General features: G+C 44.8%; 2 protein-coding genes across 5 annotated transcripts in view; one reads left to right on the top strand and one right to left on the bottom strand.

Annotated features, from left to right (window-relative positions):
• PARP9 (poly(ADP-ribose) polymerase family member 9) overlaps positions 1-11701 on the bottom strand; it is a 36798-nt gene extending 25097 nt beyond the window's left edge. The window contains exons 1-6 of one of the 4 annotated variants that reach the window (XM_055316436.1): positions 11635-11698; positions 11307-11468; positions 6653-6764; positions 5837-5870; positions 2881-3728; positions 29-256 (exon numbers count right to left, since the gene is read on the bottom strand). In XM_055316436.1, coding sequence (XP_055172411.1) covers positions 29-256; positions 2881-3728; positions 5837-5870; positions 6653-6676 — 1134 coding nt within the window. In that variant the 5' untranslated portion in view covers positions 6677-6764; positions 11307-11468; positions 11635-11698. Of the gene's footprint in view, positions 1-28; positions 257-2880; positions 3729-5836; positions 5871-6652; positions 6765-11306; positions 11469-11634 lie in introns of all 4 variants that reach the window. The other 3 variants (XM_055316438.1, XM_055316435.1, XM_055316437.1) reach the window with 3 other exon arrangements.
• A 76-nt stretch (positions 11702-11777) lies between these two features.
• On the top strand, positions 11778-19558 carry DTX3L (deltex E3 ubiquitin ligase 3L). The gene is made up of 5 exons (XM_055315777.1): positions 11778-11971; positions 13396-13607; positions 15731-17275; positions 17746-17963; positions 19037-19558. Exons 1-5 carry the CDS (start codon positions 11794-11796, stop codon positions 19104-19106), a joined length of 2223 nt encoding a protein of 740 aa, XP_055171752.1. The 5' UTR covers positions 11778-11793; the 3' UTR covers positions 19107-19558.
• The last annotated feature ends 3635 nt before the right edge of the window (positions 19559-23193 follow it).

Genomic DNA, 23193 nt, shown 5'->3' with positions numbered 1-23193 from the left:
CGTAAAGATACACTTATTCTGAACTTACCTTAGACTTTCTGAAACATCTTGAGTCCCACAACACATGGTATACACATTGACAGGACAATTTATATCCTTTTGTGACCAGTACCAACTGAGAACCTTGATGTATCTTGGTAATTTTTTTATTAAATTCCAGTTCTAGTTCATCTCCTGCTTGTTGTAGAATTGATTTTGACACAGGTCCTAATCTGAGACCATATTGCGGATCTACAGAATTAACAATTACATCTGTCTGAAAAGGAAAAAAAGCAAAAAACAAAAAACAGATAGGATTCATTGTTAAATCACTTTTTCTTAAGTCTTTATTTTGCTGAGGAGCTTTGAAAACTACTTTTGAGGATCCTAAATTCACAAAACATCATTTGTTTGTTTTGCACAAAATATCATTTAACAGGAGATAGAAACTCATAATTCCAAGGAGGGACCATTTAATTGCCATGAGTCCATTTGGCTATTCAGAAATTAGGTAAAGTGTGTGGATGATACAATTCTGACTGCAAACGTCCATGAGCCCCTTGCTGCCTTATACCGCCCAATTCCAAGATTCTGAGCATTCCCTGGGATTTGTTTTAACCTTTACCAATACATGGTTTCATTTCCTGTCCCACTGCCATCCCTTTTGGCTATTTCTGTGTGAATTTTCTGTTTTGTTTTAAAGAGAGTGTAAAATTTCTTGAGAAATTTCTACCTCCTAATTATTTTTCTTTTTAAAGAAAGCAGTACATGATTAAAGAAAGTACAAATGAGACAAAAAAAAAGTCTTCAGTGGAAATAGGCCTCCCTCTTGCTGGGTCCCTTGGATTCCCCACGCCCCCACCTGTCCTACAGGCAACCACTTTTACCAGTTCTTCATCTGTTCTTTCAGAGATGGACTGCATACACACGGGCTGTGTTTTCATTAATACTAGCTCCTCATTAGCTCTCAGCACACTACAGGGGATGGTATCCTTCCACCACCACCACCCCGACTCTGCTCAAACCCCCATAAATCATCCTGGTGGCTTCGGCTCCCTTTGCAGGCAACCCAGGTACTTCTTAAATTTTTTTTTTAAGATTTTATTTATTTATTCATGAGAGCCACACAGAGAGAGGAAGAGACATAGGCAGAGGGAAAAGCAGGCTCCCTATGGGGACCCCAGTGTAGGACTCGATCCCAGGAGCCCGGGATCATGTCCTGAGCCAGAGGCAGACACTCAACCACTGAGCCCCACCCAGGTGCCCCAATCCAGGCACCAGGCACTGCTAATAGATGTAAATGAATACTTCACTTTGAAAGCGCAATCAGAATTTCCAATTTGGGAGCACTGGCACCCTTCAAACATTTTAAAGTTCTTAATGTTGCTGGCCATAAATAAATATAATAAAGGTTTAGTTAAAGAGTAAGTTATTCAGCTAGGATGTTTCTACTTTAATTTTAAAGTGGCATATTAATAATAACTTAGTAAATCAACGTTTCATCGTGTGGGGTTCCCTAGTCTTCTTTCCTAATTGCCTTGTAGAAAATAAGTGGTATTTTTTCACTTATAACTAAGTCTATTTGATTGTGGCCATAGGAGAAAATTAAGTGTGATATCACTGATCTAGGAATAAAAAGAATATATAACCTTATATGTTTTGTCATCCTCTGTTGCAGCCCTTCTTCCCACTGCCCCCTTCACTTTTTCATCAATAATTTGCGGAACACCTAGATGCGTGGCTAGACTGGGCCCTGAGGCTACAAAGATGAACAAAACATGATCTCCATCCTTAAGGTGCCTCTGCTGAGCAGGGGAGCTGCATCAACCCTGATTCCCTCTCAGGCTTGCCAGGGCCCTGGTCTTTGTGCCCAAGAAGCAGTGGATAAATGCCAAGTTATCGTTTGTATTCTCTACAACCCCTGACAGAGCAGTATATTAAGCACACAACTTACAGCTCCATCTAGATCCCCTGACTGGTCCAGTCTGTGATTTTCAGACACCACTTTTGTGTGTCTCCGATCGAGTCCTTTTAAAGACCACCCAGGCCGCGACTCCTGCCAGTTCATACCCATCATAACTTGAGATCAGATTCAAAACTCATATCTTCTGAACTAATCTTTCTCAGTCCACTGCACCACCCTCTTGTCACAAATGTACATACTCTTAGATATTGTGAATTCATTTTGTATTAAGACTTTTTTTGTGGGCAGCCTGGGTGGCTCAGCGGCTTAGCGCCGCCTTCAGCCCAGGGCATGATCCTGGAGACCTGGGATCGAGTCCTACATCAGGCTCCCTGCATGGAGCCTGCTTCTCCCTCTGTCTGTGTCTCTGCCTCTCTCTCTCTCTCTCTCTCTCTCTCTCTCGAATAAATAAATAAAATTTTTTAAAAAGACTTTTTTGTTGTTGTTGACTATTGATAGGTTGCTTTAGAAACGTTTAGATGGGTTGTTTCCCCAATGAGATTTTTCAAATGGAGAATTTTTTCTTATATATAAAGAGTATCATAGATGTTAAGTTCTTGGAATCAAAGATTGTCCTACTTCCTCATAGTGCCTAAGAATAAATGTCAATAATAATCATAAATAGTTATCACGTGCCAAGCTCTATTCTAAATATTTTATGTGTATTGATTCCAGCTCTTTGATATAAGTGCTACAATTATTCTCATTTTACAGATGAGGAGACCAAGGTCCAAAAGATAACTCGATTCAGATCACCCAGTTAGCACATGACAAAGCTAGCATTCGAATCCAGATGGTCTGTCTCCAAAGTCCATACTCTTGGCTCTAACAAGATGCTTTCTAAATAGCGTCTGAAATGGTACACATTTAAAAAATATTTGGTAGGTAGTAAGCAGTTCAGGGATCTGCTTTGGCAGTATGAGAGAACAAAGACTTACCTCCTGCAATTCAATGTAGCCCTGGACAATCTGGAGAGTCACATCATTCACAGTTAGCGTCTCAAAAGGAGAGGTGGCTTCTTGACTTATCCAGGATCCCCGTTTGTTCAGCCTTAGGGTTCCTTCCAAAGCATTTTGAAAGGCAACAACAGTAGGGTGCTCATTGCTTACCAGGTGAATTTCTTTCAAATTATTGTCCAGTTGCTTCCCTTGGTAATACAAATAGATAGTTTTCACAATGGTCTGTGTGCACAAGTCCAGAGGAAACTGGAAAATTCCAGAGCTCAGGGCTGGAATTGCTAGTGTCTTAATGTACGGATAGGTAATGGTGGCAAAATCCAGAATATTTACAATGGCCTCCTGCAGCTTACAGATACATGCATCACGATCTGTCGCTGTCCACTGAGGCCCAACTGCATGAATAATGAATCTGCAGGGAAGCCTCCCTGCATTTGTGATAGCTATCTTACCAGTTGGTATTTTCCCAAATTGGGAAATTAATCTTCTGCTCTCCTCTTGGATTTCAGGGCCACCAGCATTCACCAGGGCCCGGGCCAGCCCTCCTGCATGAATAAGGTCTCCATTGGCTGCATTGACCACAACATCAACAGCGTGCCTGGTGAGGTCATCCCACCAAACAGATAGCTCCAGCCCAGGAATGAGCATTTCTCTGAAGACTTGCTGAGGTCCACTGTTACCTTCCGGGGATGGCAAGACCAGGGTACAGACACAATCAAATTTATTCTGAAGGACTTCACACAGCTGACTCTCATTATTTTTTAAAATTGTGAAATGACTGTGATTAATGGGAGTTTGCCAACTGTGGCCTTCTTCAAGAGTGGCAATCTCTGTAAAAGGAGAGAAGATTAAAAAAAAGAAAGAAAGAAATGAGCAAAGGGTTCCTTTGAAAAGGATGTAATTCCACTTCACATCAGGAGACTGAGTTTCCCATGTGCAAAAAGTGAGATGAGCTTCCTCTCATCCCCTTCTGATGCTCTTTTTCAACCAGACACATAATTAGACTAAGGATATACAAGAGTTTTTCGTGGTAGGTCACCTGTGAAGTGCCTAATTTTGTGCCTGGCACACAGTGAGCACTCAATAAATGGGAGCTGCTATGTTACAGAGATGGTGGTGAGAAAACTATGTGTATGGGGACTCTTGAGATTTTAAAAATTTGTGTAAAAATGATGACTCTGAGAGCATCCATGCTTAAGGCCCATGCATTGGAAATGACGGAATTATGAGTCAAACATGTATGGAGGCTTTCTTTTATTCATAACTTGTTTGCTTTGGTCAGTGTCTCAGTTTGGGGTTCTTTTAAAAGCAGACTCTGAGGTGACGATTTGAATGCAAGTTTACTTGGGAGGTGATTCTAGAAAACACCAGGGGTGGGTGCCAATGACCAGGGTGGAGTGGGAAAGTAAGACAGGACTAGGAAGGAAAGGAGTGTGTTATGGAGCAAAGGAAGCTGGACTCCACTAGGGGGCAGTGCAGCTCATGTGTCTCACAGTTACACCACCAGTGGAGGGGGAAAATTATCCCACTGCCTTGAGTCACTGGTTGAGGATGCTCCTGTGGGGGGCCAGGTCCAGCACGTGTGTGGAGCACTGATAGTGCCACAGTAAATAATCCTTCATCATACTCTAGTTTCATGGCACAATTCTGGTGGAATTAAAACCAGCTGAAAGTTATATTTATTGTAGGTGGCAGACAAAAAGAGGTGCTGCTCAGACCCCCGCCCCCCCCCATGCTCCACCCCATGCTCAATGCAGTTATGAAGGGGCAATTTGGCTAGGCAACAGCTTCTAGCTGCTAGCCAATCAGGGTCCATTTCAGCTTTCCAGCCAAGGTCCACACCATCCTCAGGGTGGCACCCATTAATGGCTGAGCAAGGCCATTTATGCACAATGTGGGGTTCCTGCGATGGGCAGAGCTTTGTCAGGTGTTCATTATCATCTGATGGCTCCACCCACCCAATCTGGTTTCTCTTTTCCTTTCACAATAATCCCCGTGTACCTCTAACTCCATGTCAGTTTCTGCTTCCTGGAGAACCCCACCTGTGACACTCTATTTCCTGGAACCTAAGGCATCATTATTATATGCCACTGAGAGAGGGGAAATGATGCCAATTAAACCATGGCACTTTAGTGACTGATAGGGAGTAGCCCTATTTCAGGGATGGGAAAAAATATGGGTCCTAAGATAGATAAAATGGGGTAATTAATTACATTTTACTTCAACTTCCATTTCTGATCTGAGCCACTTAGAAAGATTTCTGGTGGCCTTAAAGACCTAAAAGAAGCAGCACATGGGTGCCTGGGTGGCTTAGTCTGTTATGAATCTGCCTTCGGCTCAGGTCATGATCTCAGGGTCCTGGGATGGAACCCACATAGGACTCCCTGCTCAATGGGGGGCCTGCCTCATCCTCTCCCTCTGCCTGACGCTCCCCGCCTTGTGTTCTCTCTCTCTGTCCCTTCCTCTGTCAAATAAATAAATAAAAACTTAAAAAAAAGATTTAAAATTAAAAAAATAAAAGAAGCAGCACATGAATAGACAAATCCAGTTGGCCTGTGCTTTGGTTGAAAATCGCAAGTTGGCCACTCCTATGATTAGGCAGGTTCCATTCGGCTCATATGACCCTTGTTAAACAAAGGGACAATCAGTAGGTCACTTGGCCAATATCATCAGCTCTAGGGCCAAGGTTGGAAGATTCTCACATCTTGTGGGCAAAGGCAAGGATCAATGGGAGGGCTAAGAGAACATGTCTCTTGGTGTCACACTGCCCCTGAAGCAGTCTCCCTGGCGAAGCATGTGCTGGGTGGCCACAATGTCCTGCGATCCCACACCTGAGCACCTGGGGAGTGGGGGAGACATTTTGCTTCTACATTCCCCTTTCTCCACAGTGGAAAGATCTGAGCAGAGATCCTCTTAAACATAAGTGAGGTGATCCTACCTGATTTCTCATTGGAAGCTGCTGCTCTGGAACCCTGCAATAAATAAAAGTGGTCTTAAAAAAAACTGCAACTCAACAGACTGGAGACTACTGATGACAAATACAGCCTAATAAACACAAAGCAACAAAAACCCTGCAAAAAACTATGAGGTTTGAAGGGGAAGGGGAACAGGTGTTTGTTTGTTTAATCTTTGTACCTGACATACTTGAAATACTACACGTCCCAGCAAACCCTGACCTGGAGGCCAGTGCACTTCTAATTTGGGATGAGGTGAAGAATGGAACATTTACACTTGCTTTTCAAGGCCCAAAGGTCACAGACCAAAATGATCCCCAACTCCCTCAAATCTCCAAAGGCTTGTGGGGTTTCTCCAGACAGAACAGGACACATGGGAACACGAACCTCATCAGTTATGCCTCCCTATCCACCAGTAAGGACCTACTTTAAATTGCTTATCTCATGACACAAGCCCAAACATGGAATATTCAGTTTAAACAAATGAGGTGCCTTTTTCTCTGCTTCCTCCTCCATCCTCCTCCCCTCATCCTGCGAAGGCAGATTGTGGAATGAGTAGATAGAATCAAAATGACACTGAGGTGATATTAAAAAAAAATCACTCATCCTCATGTTGGCTCTGTTGCTTACATTAGCAAATTCTTGATTCCCCATCCCGCACGTGGTGCAAGATGAAAGCTTTCACTGGGCTATTAAACCCAAAGAAGAATTCCAAGTAAAACTAAAGACCTCAGGTTTCTAGCTGTTATAGGAAGAACTCTTCGTGTGCTGATCAAGGTTCATCATTTATATGCACTTACGTTCTTTACCTGGGAAAAGTCCATCCTCCAGGCTCCTGGAGTCTTCAAAGGTTTGTACTCTATTTTGCGTTTCCAGATATAAGCTGTTATGCCCAGATCTGGTTGCCCGCTTCTAGGAATGAAGAGAAAGGGTGCAGTAAGCACTGACTAGCGTCTTAGGGAATTTGGTAAGAATACACTGAACGAAGAGTAAACATGATTTCTGACCTTAAGTCGTTTTTGTGGGTTTTTTTTTAAGATTTATTTATTTATTTATCCATGAGAGACAGAAAGAGGCAAAGACATAGCAGAGGGAGAAGCAGGTTCCCTGGGGAGCCCGATGTGGGACTCGATCCCCAAACCCCAGGATCATGCCCTGAGCCAAAGGCAGATGCTCAACCACTGAGCCACCCAGGTGCCCCTCTTGAGTCGTTTATAATTTCGTTGGTGAAGATGCACACATTGTTTTTGCTGCTATTGTTGCCGTTCACCTTCCGTTCTTACAGAGAGGTTCTAGTTGAAACTGTAAGGACAGTTCAGAGAAGGAAACCATAAGGACAGTTCAGAGAACTACTTCCCTGAACTACAGCAGGGAAAGCTTTGTGGAGGTGAGGGCAGACCCAGGCCTTGGCAGACCGAGCGAGCTTTGTCATTATCTAGAAGAGGAGGATGATACCAAGAGGTACTGAGCACAGCATTCAAAAAAAAAAAAAAAGAGGGAAAACTGGCCTTAAGAGTGAGTGAAGTCCCTGGAGGATATTTGAAGAAAGAGGGAACTGTGCTTGTGCCAGTGGAAGGTGTGTGTCACCGAGTTTGTGCTAAATATCCTTGATCAAATCAGAAAGGAGAATATCTGGAGAAAAATCAGAAACTCCGTGAAAACATATCTTAAGATTATCCATCTAACAGGGAGGAATTAAAGATTGAATTTTTAGGAGAATGCTGATGAAAATGCTTAAACACACAGTTACCTTCCTTTGTTGCCCACACAGCTGCCTTGAGCCCTCTGAGATGGTTTCTAACGCCTTTGCTGTAGAAAACTTCTGGGGGGGCACCTGGGTGGCTCAGTCAGTTAGGCGGCTGCCTTGGGCTCAGGTCATGACCTCCAGGTCCTGGGAGCCCCACATAAGCCTCCCTGCTCAGCGGGGAGTCTGCTTCTCCTTCTCCCTCTGCTCCTCCCCCTTGCTCATTCTCTCTCTCTCAAATAAATAAATCTTTTTTTTTTGTAATTTTTTTTTTAGATTTTATTTATTTATTCATGAGAGAGAGAGAGAGAGAGAGACAGAAAGGCAGACCACAGGCAGAGGGAGAAGCAGCCTCCCCATAAGGAGCCTGATGTGGGACTCGATCCCAGACCCTGGGATCACACCCTGAGCCGAAGGCAGAGACTCAACCGCTGAGCCACCCAGGCATCCCAAATAAATAAATCTTTAAAAGGAAAAAGAAAGAAAAGAAAAGAAAAGAAAAGAAAAGAAAAGAAAAGAAAAGAAAAGAAAAGAAAAGAAAAGAAAAGAAAAGAAAAGAAAAGAAAAGAAAAGAAAAGAAAAAAAGCTTTGCTCTATCTACAGCAGCAGAGCACTATTATTCTTACAGGTCAGGCAGGAAAAGCAACAAGTCCAACAGAATCCTAAGATGCAAGGACGGGATACATTTTTGCCACCAGAGGGCACTCCTGTTTTCACAAAGGAAGGATGACTTTGGTGTCGCCTTCGCTGGGGGCTTCCGGGGCTTTGCTTCACAGGTTATGGCATTTGTTTTTTCCTTCAGACCTAGGGATGTTCCTTGAAGACCTAAGGATAGACTTGGCCGTGGGGGCGGCATTCATTTAACCCCAAAGAAATAAGAAAGAAAGAGCATGTTGCCCCATTCAGTCTCGCTCAGCTGGGAGCCCCACCTGGGTCTCCAGCTCCTGAGATTATGACCCTGAGGTCATGACCTGAGCCGAAATCAGGACTTGGACACTTAACCTGACTGAGCCACCCAGGCACCCCAGTCTTTTTTGCGTTAAAAACAACAGAAATAAGAACAAACACCTTCCCAATTTTCCATCACCGGCTCTGATTCTTTCTGTCCGTGGGTAGCATGAAGGATTGACTCTCCTCACGCTCAGCACACTGTGGTCTGGCCCCTTGTCTCACCCCACTCCTCCATGGGGTTAATCCCAGCAGTCTATCTTCTGTCCTAATCTTTACTTGACTGCTTTCTACAACATTTCCTTCTTTGATTCCTTTGATTCCTGCCTTCTTGGCTTCTACTATGCCCCTCATGTGGGTTCTCGCCTTTAACCTTTTCCCTGGATTCACCTCCTTGGTTTACTCCTTAATCGATTGCCCCAGGACTCTGTCTGAAAAGTACTTCTCTGCTTATTTGGCCCACCCTCCCAGGGTGATCTCATCCATCCTCAAAGCTCCAGCTCACCAGCTGCAAATATGATTCCCAAACTATCCCTAGGCTATACTTCTCCTGATCCCCAAGTTTCTTTTCTTTTTTTTTAAAAAAAAAATATTTTATTTATATATTCATGAGAGACACATAGAGAGAGAGAGAGGCAGAGACATAGGCAGGGAGAAGCAGGCTCCATGCAGGGAGCCCAACATGGGACTCCATCCCAGGTCTCCAGGATCACACCCCGGGCTGAAGACGGCGCTAAACCGCTGAGCCACCCAGGGATCCCCTGATCCCCAAATTTCAACTCCATCTGTATGTCCCACAGTACCCTTCCACACAGACTCTGCAAAACTGGACCCATAATCTATCTCCACTCCCTAACTCTCTACTCTCACCAACTCCTCCAAAATCCACACTTTATCTCCTGGATGCCACAGTTTAGTAAACCGATAGACCAGTTACCCACTCAAGTCAGAAATCTAGAATCTTCTCCCTTATGCCATATCCAACCCACATCACTGGGTCCTGACCAACTAAATCACTTTCTTTTTTCTGTTCTTTTTTTTTTTTAGTAGCTCCATGCCCAGTGTGGAGCTCAATGCAGGACTTGAACTCATGACCCTGAGATCAAGGCCTGAGCTGAGGGATACCTGGGTGGCTCAGTTAGCTAAGCATACGACCCTTGGTTTTGGCTAAGGTCATGATCTCAGGGTTGTGAGATCAAGCCCTGCATTGGGCTCTATGGGCAGTGCAGAGTCTACTTGAGATTCTCTCTCTCTCTCCCTCTGCCCCTCCCTGCTTACTCTCTCTCAAATAAATAAATAAAATCTTTTAAAAAAATTTTTAAGGGACGCCTGGGTGGCTCAGCAGTTGAGCATCTGCCTTTGGCTCAGGGAGTGATCCTGGAGTCCCAGGATCAAGTCCCACATTGGGCTTCCTGTAGGGAGCCTGCTTCTCCCTCTGCCTGTGTCTCTGCCTCTCTCTCTCTCTCTGTGTCTCATGAATAAATAAAGAAATAAAGTATTTTTAAAAAATTTTTTAAAAGGGGTGCCTGGGTGGCTTAGTTGGTTAAGCATCTGCTTTCAGCTCATGTCATGATCTCAAGATCCTGTAATCGAGCCCTGCATCGGGCTCTCTGCTCGGTGGGGAATCTGCTACTCCCTCTTCCTTCTCCCTCTGTGCTCTCTCTCACATACACACTCTCTCTAATAAATTAATTAAATTAAAAATTAAAAAAAAAAGACCTGAGCTGAGACCAAGAGTTGAACACTTAACTGACTGAGCCACTCAGGCACCCCTAAATCACTTTCAAATATGCCCCTACCCTCCTTTCCTATTGACACCATTTCGTTTCAGAGCTTCAGAGCCTCTTGCCTTGAGGCAATATATTCTTCTAAAGGATTAAAATATATTCAGTTTTACATTTTACTGTTTGAATAGGTATAATATTACTGGTTCAAATTTAAAAGAATGTGAAAGGCTCCCTCCTACCCACCTCACCACATTTCCTTCCCAGAAGTAATCAGTGTCAATAGCTCCTCCTGCATCTTTCCGGAGGCTTTTTCCCCACACCGTAGCATCATCTACACACTCTTCTGCATCTCACCCTTTTCATGTCATGTATCCTAGAGATCTTTCCGGGTTTGCACATCAAGAGCTTCTTCATTCTTTTTACTGCTCTTTGCATTCCATTATATAGATGCCCGATAAGCTATTAAACTTCTAGGTCTCCCTACTTAGGGACATTTAAGGAGTTTCCAATCTTCTGCTGTTGTAATAAAAAGGGGGTGCAGAACAACTTTGTGCATAGGCCACTTCCCGCAGGTGTTAACTGATCAATGGGCATATCCTTTCTAAACCGGGGCTTCTAAAACACTTGAAATTGCACCTATACCTCCCACTCTATCTATATTGGTCAGCACTGGTCTAGACCCTTCCCCTGTCCCATCTCATCTTCTCCAAGGCGGCTCCCAATGCGCTTTGGGTCTCAAGGGTTCTAGTGCCTCAGATGCTCCCCACCTCTCACTCTTTTTAAGATTCTGCTTCAGGGATGCCTGGATGGCTCAGTGATTGAGCGTCTGCCCTGGGCTCGGGGCGTGACCCCAGGGTCCTGGGATCGAGTCCCACATCGAGTCCCACATCGGGCCACCCGCAGGGAGCCTGCTTCTCCCTCTGCCTGTGCCTCTGCCTCTCTCTCTGGGTCTCTCATAAATAAGTAAATAAGTAAGTAAGTAAGTAAGTAAGTAAATAAAACCTAAAAAAAAAAAAGTCTCTGCTTCAAACTTACGCTTGGAGGCCTTAAGAGACTTTGCTTCCTTATTCACTCAAGTCCGCCTGCCTTCACCAGCAGGGCCTCTGCGCTCATCTTCGCCCCCTGGCACCCGGGTGGGAGCCCCGAGCCCCATCACGGCTGCGAGGCCGGCCGGAGGGAGCTACCTGGCGCCCCGTCCTAACGCAGGTGAACGGATTCAAATGTCAGGAGACGAGGGAGGTTTTCCCCGGGAATTCGAGTGAGTCCCGGCCGCTGCAGGTGACAGTAACAAGGCACCGGCAGAGGAGCTCGGGGGCCTCACCTGCGGGCGGTCCCCCCACCTGCGGACCCCGAGCCGACCTACCTGCTCGCGGGAAGGGCGCCCGAGGGAGGAGGAGGAGGGGCAGGAGGGGCAGGAGGGGCAGGAGGGGCAGGAGGGGAAGGGAGCGCCCGTGCAGGGCTCGGGGAGGGACTTCCGAGAAGCGAAACTGAAACTCTGCGGCGGGCGCCGCCGTCCCGAGCCATGGCCCTCCGCCCGCCGTCCCCGCTGCTCGTGCGGGTGCCCCAGGCCGGCCCGCGAACGCGCTGGAAGCTGGGGGTCTACTTCCAGAGCCGGAGCTCGGGCGGCGGCGAGTGCAGCGTGCAGCCCGCCCACCCCGGGGACCAGGGCACCTTCCAGGTGAAGTTCTTGGAAAGGGCAGGTGAGCGGCGGGTGCAGAGCGGGTGCAGAGCGGCGGGGCCCGCGGGGTCCCCCCACCCCCCCCCAGCTCCGCTGACCTACACAGGATGGCACCCACTGCTGGGGACCCGAACCGGGGCCCCCGCTGCCTCCAGAGGGAGGCCGGAGCCCAGGAGGCCCAGCCAGGGATCTGCACTGACCACATTTTAGAGGGGATGCTTTCCAGCATCTTCACCCCCACTCAGAGTTCTCAGCTCTGGGAAGAGCACCTTTCCCTCCTCCAGACACCTCTAAACTCCTATCATTTAGGTATTCCACTTTATTTCTTTTTAATTTATTGATGGGGGGGGGTTGGGCAGAGACCCAGGCAGAGGGAGAAGCAGGCTCCATGCAGGGACCCCGATGTGGGACTTGACCCCGGGTCTCCAGGATCAGGCCCTGGGCTGAAGGCAGGCACTAAACCGCTGAGCATCCCCCCGCCCACCCACCCCCCGGGGGTGCCCTAGGTATTCCACTTTATTTTTTTTTTTTATTTACTGAGACACACACACAGAGAGAGACAGAGAGAGAGAGGCAGAGACGCAGGCAGAGGGAGAAGCAGGCTCCAAGCAGGGAGCCCGATGTGGGACTCATTGATCCGGGTCTCCAGGATCACGCCCTGGGCTAAAGGCGGTGCTAAACCGCAGTGCCACCCGGGCTGCCCTAGGCATTCCACTTTCATATTTCAATTATTCCATTGATTTGTTTTCCAAGAATTACAAATAGTCATATATGCTCACTGTAGAAGAGAGAGAGAAAAGAATAAAGAAAACCACCCTGGAGCCGATCTGGTGCATTTCTTTGCAGCCTTTTTTTCCTACGAATTCAGGCCATCGACCTACATTTGCGAAATTCTGAGGCTGTATCTTTGATTCCTGCTCTTTTCGTTTGACTTTATAGAATGAGTATTATTCCATATCATTGAAATGGGAAACTGGAGACAGTTTCGGAAGCCTGAAAGAATGGACTTTATACCCTTATCATGAGCTTTTCATTTCTACAGTAACACGTAAGCTGGAGGTGCCCGGTGGCTCAGTCGGTTAAGTGTGTCTGCCTTCCTCAGGTCGTGATCTCAGGGTCCTGGGACCGAGAGCCCCAAGTCTGCTCCCGGCTCAGCAGGGAGTCTGCTTCTCCCTCCCTGCCCCCTGCTCATGCGGGGCGCACCTGCGTGCATTCTCTCTTTCTTCCTCTCTCTCTCTCTCTCTCAAATAAATAAATAAAATCTTTAAAAACAAACAAAAATGTAACCTGCCCACTTTGGAGTTTGACAGTGCCCTGTCACCAACCCACCATTCCAGGATGCAGGGAGTGGCCTTCTCGGGAAGCTGTTGGGACAGGGTACAGATGCATGAATAAGAGGTTTAGTCTTACCCATGTGTATGTGTGTGTATAATGTCTCCATTGAAGCTAAAGAGAGAGTCTTGAAGAAAGAAAAACATCAAATTATCGTTGACAACAAACTTCTGACTATTTTTCTGGAGCCCACTGAGAATCCAGTAGAGAAGAATGCAAGACCCAGAATGTCTTCGCTGACACAGTCACAGGAAGAGGTGAGGTCTGATGAGAAGCATCCAGAGGGAGAAGGTATTCCTCATGCTATGGATTCCTGTCTCCAAAAGGTAAGGATTAAATGAGGGGGCAGAGGGATAGGTCCCTGTACCTTCCCCTCCATTGGCCATTCCTTTCATTATTGATCCAACCACCACTTGCTGAGGACTTACTAGGAGGCAGGTACTCTTTTAGGCATTGGGACACAGAAGTGAACATAATAGACAAGATCCCTCTGGGTGGGGGGGGGTACATAGAAAGACAATAAGCAAGTAAACAAAATAAATGAAAACATTTCAGGCAGTGAGTGATATGTACTGAGAAGATAATATGATAGGGTGTTGCCTTAGAGGGTGACAGAGCCAAAGTGAGGAAGGGGAAAGAGGTGGTGCTGCTTCTGACCAGAAGTCAGAAGCAACTTCTCTGAGGAGGAGACATTTGGCCTGAGACAATATCAACTGCTTATTGTGTGCCAGGCACTGTCACAGGAGCTGGGAATACAGCCAGGAGCGTAGACCATGCTCTCAGAGACCTTACATTGTAGTGAGGGAAAAAGATAATGATAGGAAAATATATATATATGTAATAAAATATATATATAATATATAAAAATATATACATAAAATTTATATATATATATATATATATATATATATATATATAAAATGTCTGCCAGAGGTGCTAGGAAGAAGAATAAGATAGGATAGATGACAGATAATGACAGGCCATTATTTTAAATAAGATATCAGGGAAAACCTCTCACATGAGGTAATGTCTGGATAGAGACATGAATGAAGGGAGCTACTAGCTAAGTGAGGTAAGAATGTTCGAGGCCGGGGGAAGGGCAAGTACAAAGGCCCTGAGACAGGAGCTTCTATCCTGAGCCCCAGGATGGGCTCTAACCCCCAGTGTGGCTAGCAGACAGTGGGCAAGGGAGAGAGTGAAAGGAGAGGAACTCGAAGAGGTAACCGAAAGTCAGATCCCTGGGGGATGAAGGTAGAAACTTTGGGTTTTAACTTCAGTCTTAGAGGATTCACCTGATGGCTTTGAGCCAGGGGAGCGGGCTGATCTGGTTTACGTTTCTAAAGGCTCACTTTGGCTGCTGTGTGGAGGGCCGAGTGTAGGAAGGGGCCAGAGTGGAAGCAGAAGGTGAAGGGTTGCAGCAGGCCAGGAATGAGATGACAACGGCTTGGACTCAGGGTGGCCCTGATGAAGGTGTGAGAAATGGCGAGATTTGGGCAACACCTGAAGGATGATCTGGCCCAAGGATGTTACATGCAGAGGAAGTAGCAGGTGCAAAATCCTTGAGGGGAGCAGAACAGAGAAACCTTGTTTTTGTATTACATTCAATTTGCATGTCCTTTTCTCAGCTTCAGCTGGTGTTTTTGTCCTATATTTGAGCTTCTCAAGGATGGAATTTAGAGGGCCCAATACCTCATGCGGTTAGGTACTCAGTTTAAGAAAAAAAAAGGGGGGGATCCCTGGGTGGCGCAGCGGTCTAGCGCCTGCCTTTGGCCCAGGGCGCGATCCTGGAGACCCGGGATCGAATCCCACGTCAGGCTCCCGGTGCATGGAGCCTGCTTCTCCCTCTGCCTGTGTCTCTGCCTCTCTCTCTCTATCTGTGTGATTGTCATAAATAAATAAAAAATATTAAAAAAAAAAAAAGAAACCTAAAACTTTAAAAAAAAAAAAAAGGGGGGGGGAGGAGAATTGAAGAAGAGAAAACACAGTGAATAGGGAAAAACATCCTCTTCAGATTTATGGCTCCTTTCCAAGCTCACAGACTCTTGTGAGAACCACTGCAACTTGCCCAGAAAGCGGAAGTGCCTTCCCTCCTCCCCACTCCCCAGTAGTGGAGATAGCAGAGGGCTCTAGAAGCCCAGCTTTTTGTCCACATCACTTTTTGAACATGCTCGTACCCAGACTCTACATTTACAGTGGACTCTCTGGAGATGTCCCTGGGCCTTGGCTTGTTGGTTTGTTTCCTTTCCTTTTGTTTTGTTTTAATTCCCCCAAGTGATTCTAATGTGCAGACAGAGCTGAGAACCTCTGGGTGAGGCCTGCTACATCCTCTGCAAAAAGGATTTGAAAGAACTCACCTTCTGGTGGTTTCTCTGGTCTTTAGGCGTTGTCCTGACAGGAGAGTGTAGGGCTGACATCTGAGAGATTTTATTTATTCCTTTTAAATTTTCAGATCTTTCTTTGTGTCATGGCTGACCTGAATTGTAACCTGTTCTCTAAAGAGCAGAGGGAACAGATAACCACTATCTGCCCCAAGGTCAAAAAGATGGAGGGGCACGATGGAATTGAGAAGGTGTGTGGCACCTTTGAAGATATTGAAAAAATACATCACTTCTTGAAAGAGCAACTCCAAGAAACCGGGCACAAACATGAGTCTTCCCTTTGGACAGGGGAGAGGGAGTCGCGCCCTCAGCAGGACCAGAACAGCTGTGTTTCCCCCTCCCAACCAAAGACCAGGGCAGAAGAAAAAAGCAGCCATCTTGAAATTCCCTTGCCTTTCTTTGAATACTTCCAATATATCTATCCTGATACAATAAACTCAATACAGAAAAGATTCGGTGTAAAAATAACAGTTCAGGAGAGTTCTCTGAGTACTGTCTATTTAGACTTCATCTCCAATCAATCAGGTGACCTCGAAGCTGCTAAAGAGTCTTTTGTCAGTGAATTTCAGAAAACTGCAGGACTGCTGGAGCAGGAATGTGTTGCTTTTGAAGACAGTAAGGAGGCAAATAAGATCAAACAGGAATTGAATCAACGGTTTACAAAGCTCCTTATAAAGGAGAAAGGAAGGGAATTAACTCTCCTTGGGACACAAGATGACATTTCTTCTGCCAGATATTTTTTTACCCTAAAAGACCCTGAAAATCTTGTCATGGGACCTGTGAAAATATCGGCTCTCACATGCCTGATTAATGGGATTGAAGTTGACACCGCTCAGTATAAGCTTGTAGAAGCTGAATTACTCCAGAAGGTGAAAGAGATAGAAGAAAAGTACAACACTCAATGTGAGATTTGTGGAAACATTAAGAAAATGCACATTCTATTTGGACCTAAGGACAAGGAACTCGATCTGTCTGTCCATGCTTACGGAAGTTTCATCGAAGCCTATCAACATGTGTCAAGTCAGCTGGTAAGAGAAGTTCTTTCACTGAAACATCTGGGCAGAGAGAGAAAGCTCTTACATGGGACCAAGTTCGCTGATGACTTTAGAACAATGCATCCAGACATACACTTTGTGCTAAATCAAGAGTCCGTGACTCTGATTGGGTTGCCAAGTCACCTGGCAAAGGCCAAGCAGTATATCTGTAAAAAAGTGGAATTGTCCCTGTTGACTGGAGATCAAGGGAATGAGGACCACGAAACACCCATGGACACTGACAGTAATGATTCAGAAATGGCTTCCCCAACACTCCAGCACTCTGTCAGTTCTGGGGGGTCAGGGGAGGACAAGGAAGAGGAAAAATGTAGCATCTGCATGGACATCATCAGGAACAAACACGTGCTCTTGAAGTGCAAGCACGCATTCTGCACCCCTTGTATCGACAAAGCCTTGTCCTATAAGCCGGTCTGTCCCGTGTGCCAGACTTCCTATGGCATCCAGACAGGCAATCAGCCAGAGGGAACCATGACTTTCACTTTCCGAAAAGACTCACTTCCAGGTTATGAATCCTGCGGTTCCATTGTGATTGATTATAACATGAAAGGAGGCATACAAACAGTAAGTGTTTCTGAGGTACATGGGTTTCTTTCCAGGATGCTAGAATTATCAGAGCAAAAGAGACTCTCTTGTCTCTGGATTCCTGAGGAATTATTTCCATAAATGGAAAAATACATGGAATGTATTTTCATATATATTTCTATATTCAAGGGCCTTAAATAATAATAATAATAACAACAACAACAGTAATAAAGGTAGCAATGTTTGCTGATAACTTAGGTATCTTTTGTGTCTGCTAAGGCAGAGAAAATGTGGGTGGTGGTTATGTGTTAGAATGGGGCAAGTCAGAAGATGGATAGTATTTCTGGCAAGAATTTAGGGAAAAAGAGAAATAGGAATTATTGCAAATATATGCAAACCTTCGGTATTTTTTTTTAACTTACTGCATCTGCAAATGAGTACATCTATCTGTACAGTAAAATTCAGACTTGGGGAGTGTTTTCATGTGATTTTTTTTTGTCTTCACACAGAAAGAGCACCCAAACCCAGGAAAGAAATACTCTGGAGTACAACGAACGGCATACTTGCCTAATAATGAAGAAGGAAATAAGGTTTTGAGACTGCTTTGTAGAGCCTTTGAGCAAAAGCTGATTTTCACAGTGGGAGAGTCTCGAACACTAGGAGTCTCAGATGTCATTACATGGAATGATATCCACCACAAAACGTCCCGTGTTGGAGGGCCACAAAAGTGAGAACCTTCTGAAACATAATGATTGCTAAGCGGGATTTAGAGGTTGTAAAATATGGCAGTTTGAGGAGGTGGCTGTAAGGAGACTGTAGAGCAGTGGGATTGGATACAGTAAAGTATTTTTTTGAAATATAGTTGACATACAATATTATATTAGTTTCAGTTGTACAACAGTTGATTTGACAATTCTTCACATCGCCCAGTGCTGACTACGATAAGTGTAGTTACCATCTGTCCTTTATTTTGCAACTGGTAGTTGCACCTCCTAGTCCATCTTTTGCCTACCCCCCACCCCCACCCCTAGCCCCCTTCCCCCAGCAATCACCAGTTTCTTCTCTGTATTTATGAGACTGTTTCTGTGTGTGTGTGTGTGTGTGTGTGTTGTATTTTTGATTCCACATATAAGTGAAGTCCTATGGTATTTGTCTTTCTCTGATTTCACCCAACATAATAGCCTCTAGGTCTATCTATGTTGTTGCGAATGGCAAGATTTCATCCTTTTTCGTGGCTGAGTAATATTTTATGTATTATTTACTTTGCCTTCTTTTAAAATCACCCTTTCTTTTACCCTCCCCTCCCGAATGGTCCACAGAGATCCTAAAATCACTTGGCCAATAGTACTCTAGGAAAAGTCTCAGTTAGTAGTGGTGGAAGTTGTATCATCAGCAATCCAGTTGTTCTTTACTTGCCCTTTATGAAACTCAAATAGAATGCCTCAGACCCTTTAGTGTTCAAAAGGGAATGCATCCTAAGCTTTTCAAAAATGTCCCATATTTGAAAATTCTTCTGTAGAATATGGTTGCCCTCCCTAAAAATATAGTGTAGTTATTAGACTTTAGGAGAGTCACTGCTTACCATGAGCTGAAAATAAAAAGTCTTACTCAAGGCCAATCCTGGGCAGACAGCTAGGCTCACTTACCAGGCAGAGCACTTACATCTGCACACTTACAAGTGATTATAAGTCATTTGTCTTCAGGATTGTTTTTGAATGTTTGCAACACTACATGTTAATCTACTGTACAGATTTTTTAAGACCATTTGTGAAGAAGTTAAGGACCTTTTTCCTTCTGCAGGTATGGCTACCCTGATCCCGATTATCTGAAACGTGTCAAACAGGAGCTGAAAGATAAAGGAATTGAGTAAGAAGACTGCAGGAAGGATGTCTTGAGCCAAGCTATCAAAAGACACAGTTGAAGAAACATCTTTTTAAACTATTCATCTCCGAAAAAAAAAAAATTTCCTCTCTGGACGGCTGGGTAGCTCAGCGGTTGGGCATCTGCCTTTAGCTCATGGTGTGATCCTGGAGTCTCAGAATCGAATCCCGCATTGGGCTTGCTGCATGGAGCCTGCTTCTCCCTCTGCCTGTGTCTCTGCCTCTCTCTCCCTCTCTCTCTCATGAATAAATAAAATCTTTTAAAAAATAAATAAAAAATTTAAAAATAAATAAAATAAAATTTTTCATTTCAAGAAGTCGTGGATGTAAGAGTAAGAATCTCCTACTCTGTCATTTCTGGAGTGTTACTTTTTATGGAAGATAAAAGCTCCAAATATCTGTGTAATTTTATATGTATTGTGCCTCATTCTTGGGTCATCTGGGGAGCAGAGGGTGTGGAGTGTCGTGGGTCTGAAATCATCTTCTGTGTTCTTCAGTTGAAATAGTAGCTGACAAGTGATACTCTTTTTAAAAATTTTTAAAATATATTTTATGTATTTATTCATGAGAGTCACAGAGCGAGAGGCAGAAACACAAGCAGAGGGAGAAACACAAGCAGAGGGAGAAGCAGGGAGCCCAATGTGGGACTCCATCCCAAGACCCGGGGATCATGCCCTAAGCCGAAGGCAGACGCTCAACCGTTGAGCCACCCAGGCGTCCCTGTCAATTGATACTCTTTTTTATTGCCATTTCTGAGGTAGCCTTTTGTTTCTTTGTTTGCTCCTTAAGTACCCTATGAGTAAAATCCTAGTGTGGATGGGGGTGGGGAGGAAGGCTTTGATTATGGAAAATTAGAGACCCACATCCCCCCCCATCACCACCCTCACCATGGCCAGAAAAGGGGCCAGAAGCAGAGATTGGGCAACCTTTGGTAATAAATGGAATAAGGCTATTTTTCACAACACAGAGCTTGATACACAGTTGGTGCTTCATAATTTTTTGCTGCCTGACTCAGGTTACTAATAGCCCAGCAGAGGGATATATGTTCCCTACATCTCTGACAGAGGCAAGTAAGGAAGCCATTTCTGGAGACCTCACCACTGATTAGGAAAACTGAGTTTCTTACTCCACAACACTGAGCCTCTGAACTCTGACCAGGCCTCTAATTTGGTCCTTGCTCCCTCCTGATTCTTAAAATCTGCCATATGGGGTGCATTTACCCCGTCATACTAATACTACATGTTTCTGAACACTCTTTTCCTCTGGATATTACTGTAGTTTTTTTTAATTTTTTATTTATTTATGATAGTCACACAGAGAGAGAGAGAGGGGCAGAGACATAGGCAGAGGGAGAAGCAGGCTCCAGGCACCGGGAGCCCGACGTGGGATTCGATCCCGGGTCTCCAGGATCGCGCCCTGGGCCAAAGGCAGGCGCCAAACCTCTGCGCCACCCAGGGATCCCATTACTGTAGTTTTTTTAGGTGTACCCTGCTTCCAGTGTAACAGATAAATAACCTTATTTTAGTTTCCAAAGACCATCACTTTCTCAGTAGTATAGCCCCCACCATAGCAGTTTTTCCATTCTTTTATTAAGTCCCACCAAATCCTATTTTCTCCCTCATAATCTTTCTCCATGGTGCTCTCTCTGGACAGAGACAAGGTGAGTTGAATCTACTATTAGGAATATATGGCATGTCAAAACGTGCTTTTAAATGGTTCTCTAAGTCTGAAGAAAATTATACTAGCCAATTATCTGGTTATCCACGTCCCAGCCTCTCTCCGAAACAGATGAACAAGAGGTCTTTTTCTTTTCCTAAAAATACACATATACATGGGTATACATTTGTTAATCAGATGGCAATAGCTAATATTTATTATGGATGTATTTTATCCTCTTGATAAAGGGCTTTGCATCTATGATTGAGACTATTAATGCTATCCCCATTTTATAATTGAGAAACTGATGCATAGAGAGAAGTACATTGACAAAGGTCACATAGTTTATAAGTAGAAGTGCTGGGATCCAAAGAAGGTAGTCGGGCCTTAGGGCTTCCACACCCCCAGGCTACCCTGCCTCCTGCAGGAGACTTCTCCAAGGAGCAGGCTGAGGAGTTCCCATTATCCTGGGCTTCTCTCAGAAATGGATTCCTGCACAGTGCTCAAAGTAGATTTCCTCCAAGGATGATGTCCTATTTGAAGAACTTAAAAATCCAGGATCTTTTCCTTTTTCTAAGAGTTAAGAAAGCTTAAGTGATAGGTCTTTTCTTAAAAATCAGATTATTCATTTAGTTTTTGATGATTCATGAAAGTCTTTACTGTTATGATTGTTGGGTCTACTGATCTTTTAGCTAAATTTGCTTCAAGAAAGCAAAACTCTGGGTCCTGCTAAGTTCTGGATCCTAGCCTTTGGATTACTGCTCTTGTTCTGTGGAAGGTATTATCATCTGTATCTGCTTTAAATAAAGTTATATCCAGGGGCACCTGGGTGGCTGAGTCAGTTAAGTGTCTGACTCTGGATTTGGGTTCAGGTCATGATCTCTGGGTCCTGGGATGGAGCCCTGCATGGGGTTCCAAGCTCAATGTGGAGTCTGCTTGTCCATCTCCCTCTGCCCCTCTCCCCACGCTCTCAAGCACGTGTGCTCAATCTCTCAAATAAATAAATCAATAGTATCTTAAAAATTAATAAAGTTTTATCCATATTAGGAACATATTTTCTGTGTTCCTCTCCTGCTCCTCTTTTCTCTTCCCTTAGGATGAGATTCTGGGAGTTCTCTACAACACCAGCAGTGTAGAGGTATATCATGTGCTGCACAGATGTCTGCAGCTGATTTTGTGTGTAGCTATTTGCTAAATAACATCACAGCAAAATGGAACAGGACTGACTTCACTGTTGCCACTTTGGGTGGTGGAAATCACATGTATTGTTTCTTCTTAACACAGAGGTTATTACAAAGATAAAAGTAGGCTACCAGCTTCATCTCTTCTCTCCTAGGGAAAGCGGATGTCATACCCTATCAAACCACTCTTGCCCCCTCTTTGCTCCTACAGTTTCTTTTTCACCTTTCCAGCATCAGTGTTGGATTACCCAGATGCTTCACTGGGTACCAGCAAATCAGGACACCTTCTCTCCAAAGGAACAAAGGAATTGAAGCTGGTATTAAGAGGGGCGCCCTGGGTGGCTCAGTAGGTTAAGCATCTGCCCTTGGCTCAGATCATGATCCCAGAGACCAAGGATCGAGCCCTGCATCAGGCTCCCTGCTCAGCAGACAGCCTGCTTCTCCCTCTTCTCTGCTGCTCCCGTGCTTGTATGTGCTCTCTCTCTGTCAAATAAAGAAATAAAATCTTTAAAAAAAAAAAAAAGAGAGAAAATAGTATTAAGATATTTGATGTTTTCTGAAGACAGAAAGCTTCTGCACCCAATTCCCATGTGTGGGCCTCCATACATCCAAGCACTTCTCTAACATCGGTTGGGTGTCCTATACTTCAACTCAATTCTGACACTACCAGGCCAGGTTACCACCCTGGCCACACAGAGCCTTGCAAAGATCTATCCTATCACTCAGAAGCTTCATTCACTTGAAATATGGATTGAAAGAGAGTGTAAAAACCATTTCGTTTAAATGTCTTATTTCATAGAGGAGAAAACTCAGTTTTACTTCCTGGGAAAACAACAGACAGTGTAAGATCTATTACATTTATAGCACATTAAAATGTGGCCTTAGTGGCACCTTTGACTTCTCCCCATCCTGTTTCCTGCATATCCATCATCACCAGCCCTGCCTCTCTTTCACTTCAACTCTCACTGTCTACCTGGCATGTCCATAGTTCTCTCACCAGAATGAATAAAATACCCTCTAAAGACTCTGTCTCCACCCCCCTCTCCTCATGTCACTTCAACCAGCCTTTTGAAAAACAATGGCTCTGGGGTGCCTGGGTGGCACAGTAGGGTAAGCATCAGACTCTCGGTTTCGGTTTCAGCCCAGGTTGTGATCTCAGGGTCGTGAGATTGAGCCCTGCGTCAGTCTCTGTGCTGGGCATGGAGTGTGCTTCAGATTCTCTCTCCCTCTCCCTCTGTTC

Source organism: Nyctereutes procyonoides, unplaced genomic scaffold (genome assembly GCF_905146905.1).
Source record: "Nyctereutes procyonoides isolate TBG_1078 unplaced genomic scaffold, NYPRO_anot_genome, whole genome shotgun sequence".
Classification (NCBI taxonomy): domain Eukaryota; kingdom Metazoa; phylum Chordata; class Mammalia; order Carnivora; family Canidae; genus Nyctereutes; species Nyctereutes procyonoides.
The sequence above is the reverse complement of the archived record's forward strand: the minus strand, read 5'-3'. Positions and strand labels throughout refer to the sequence as shown.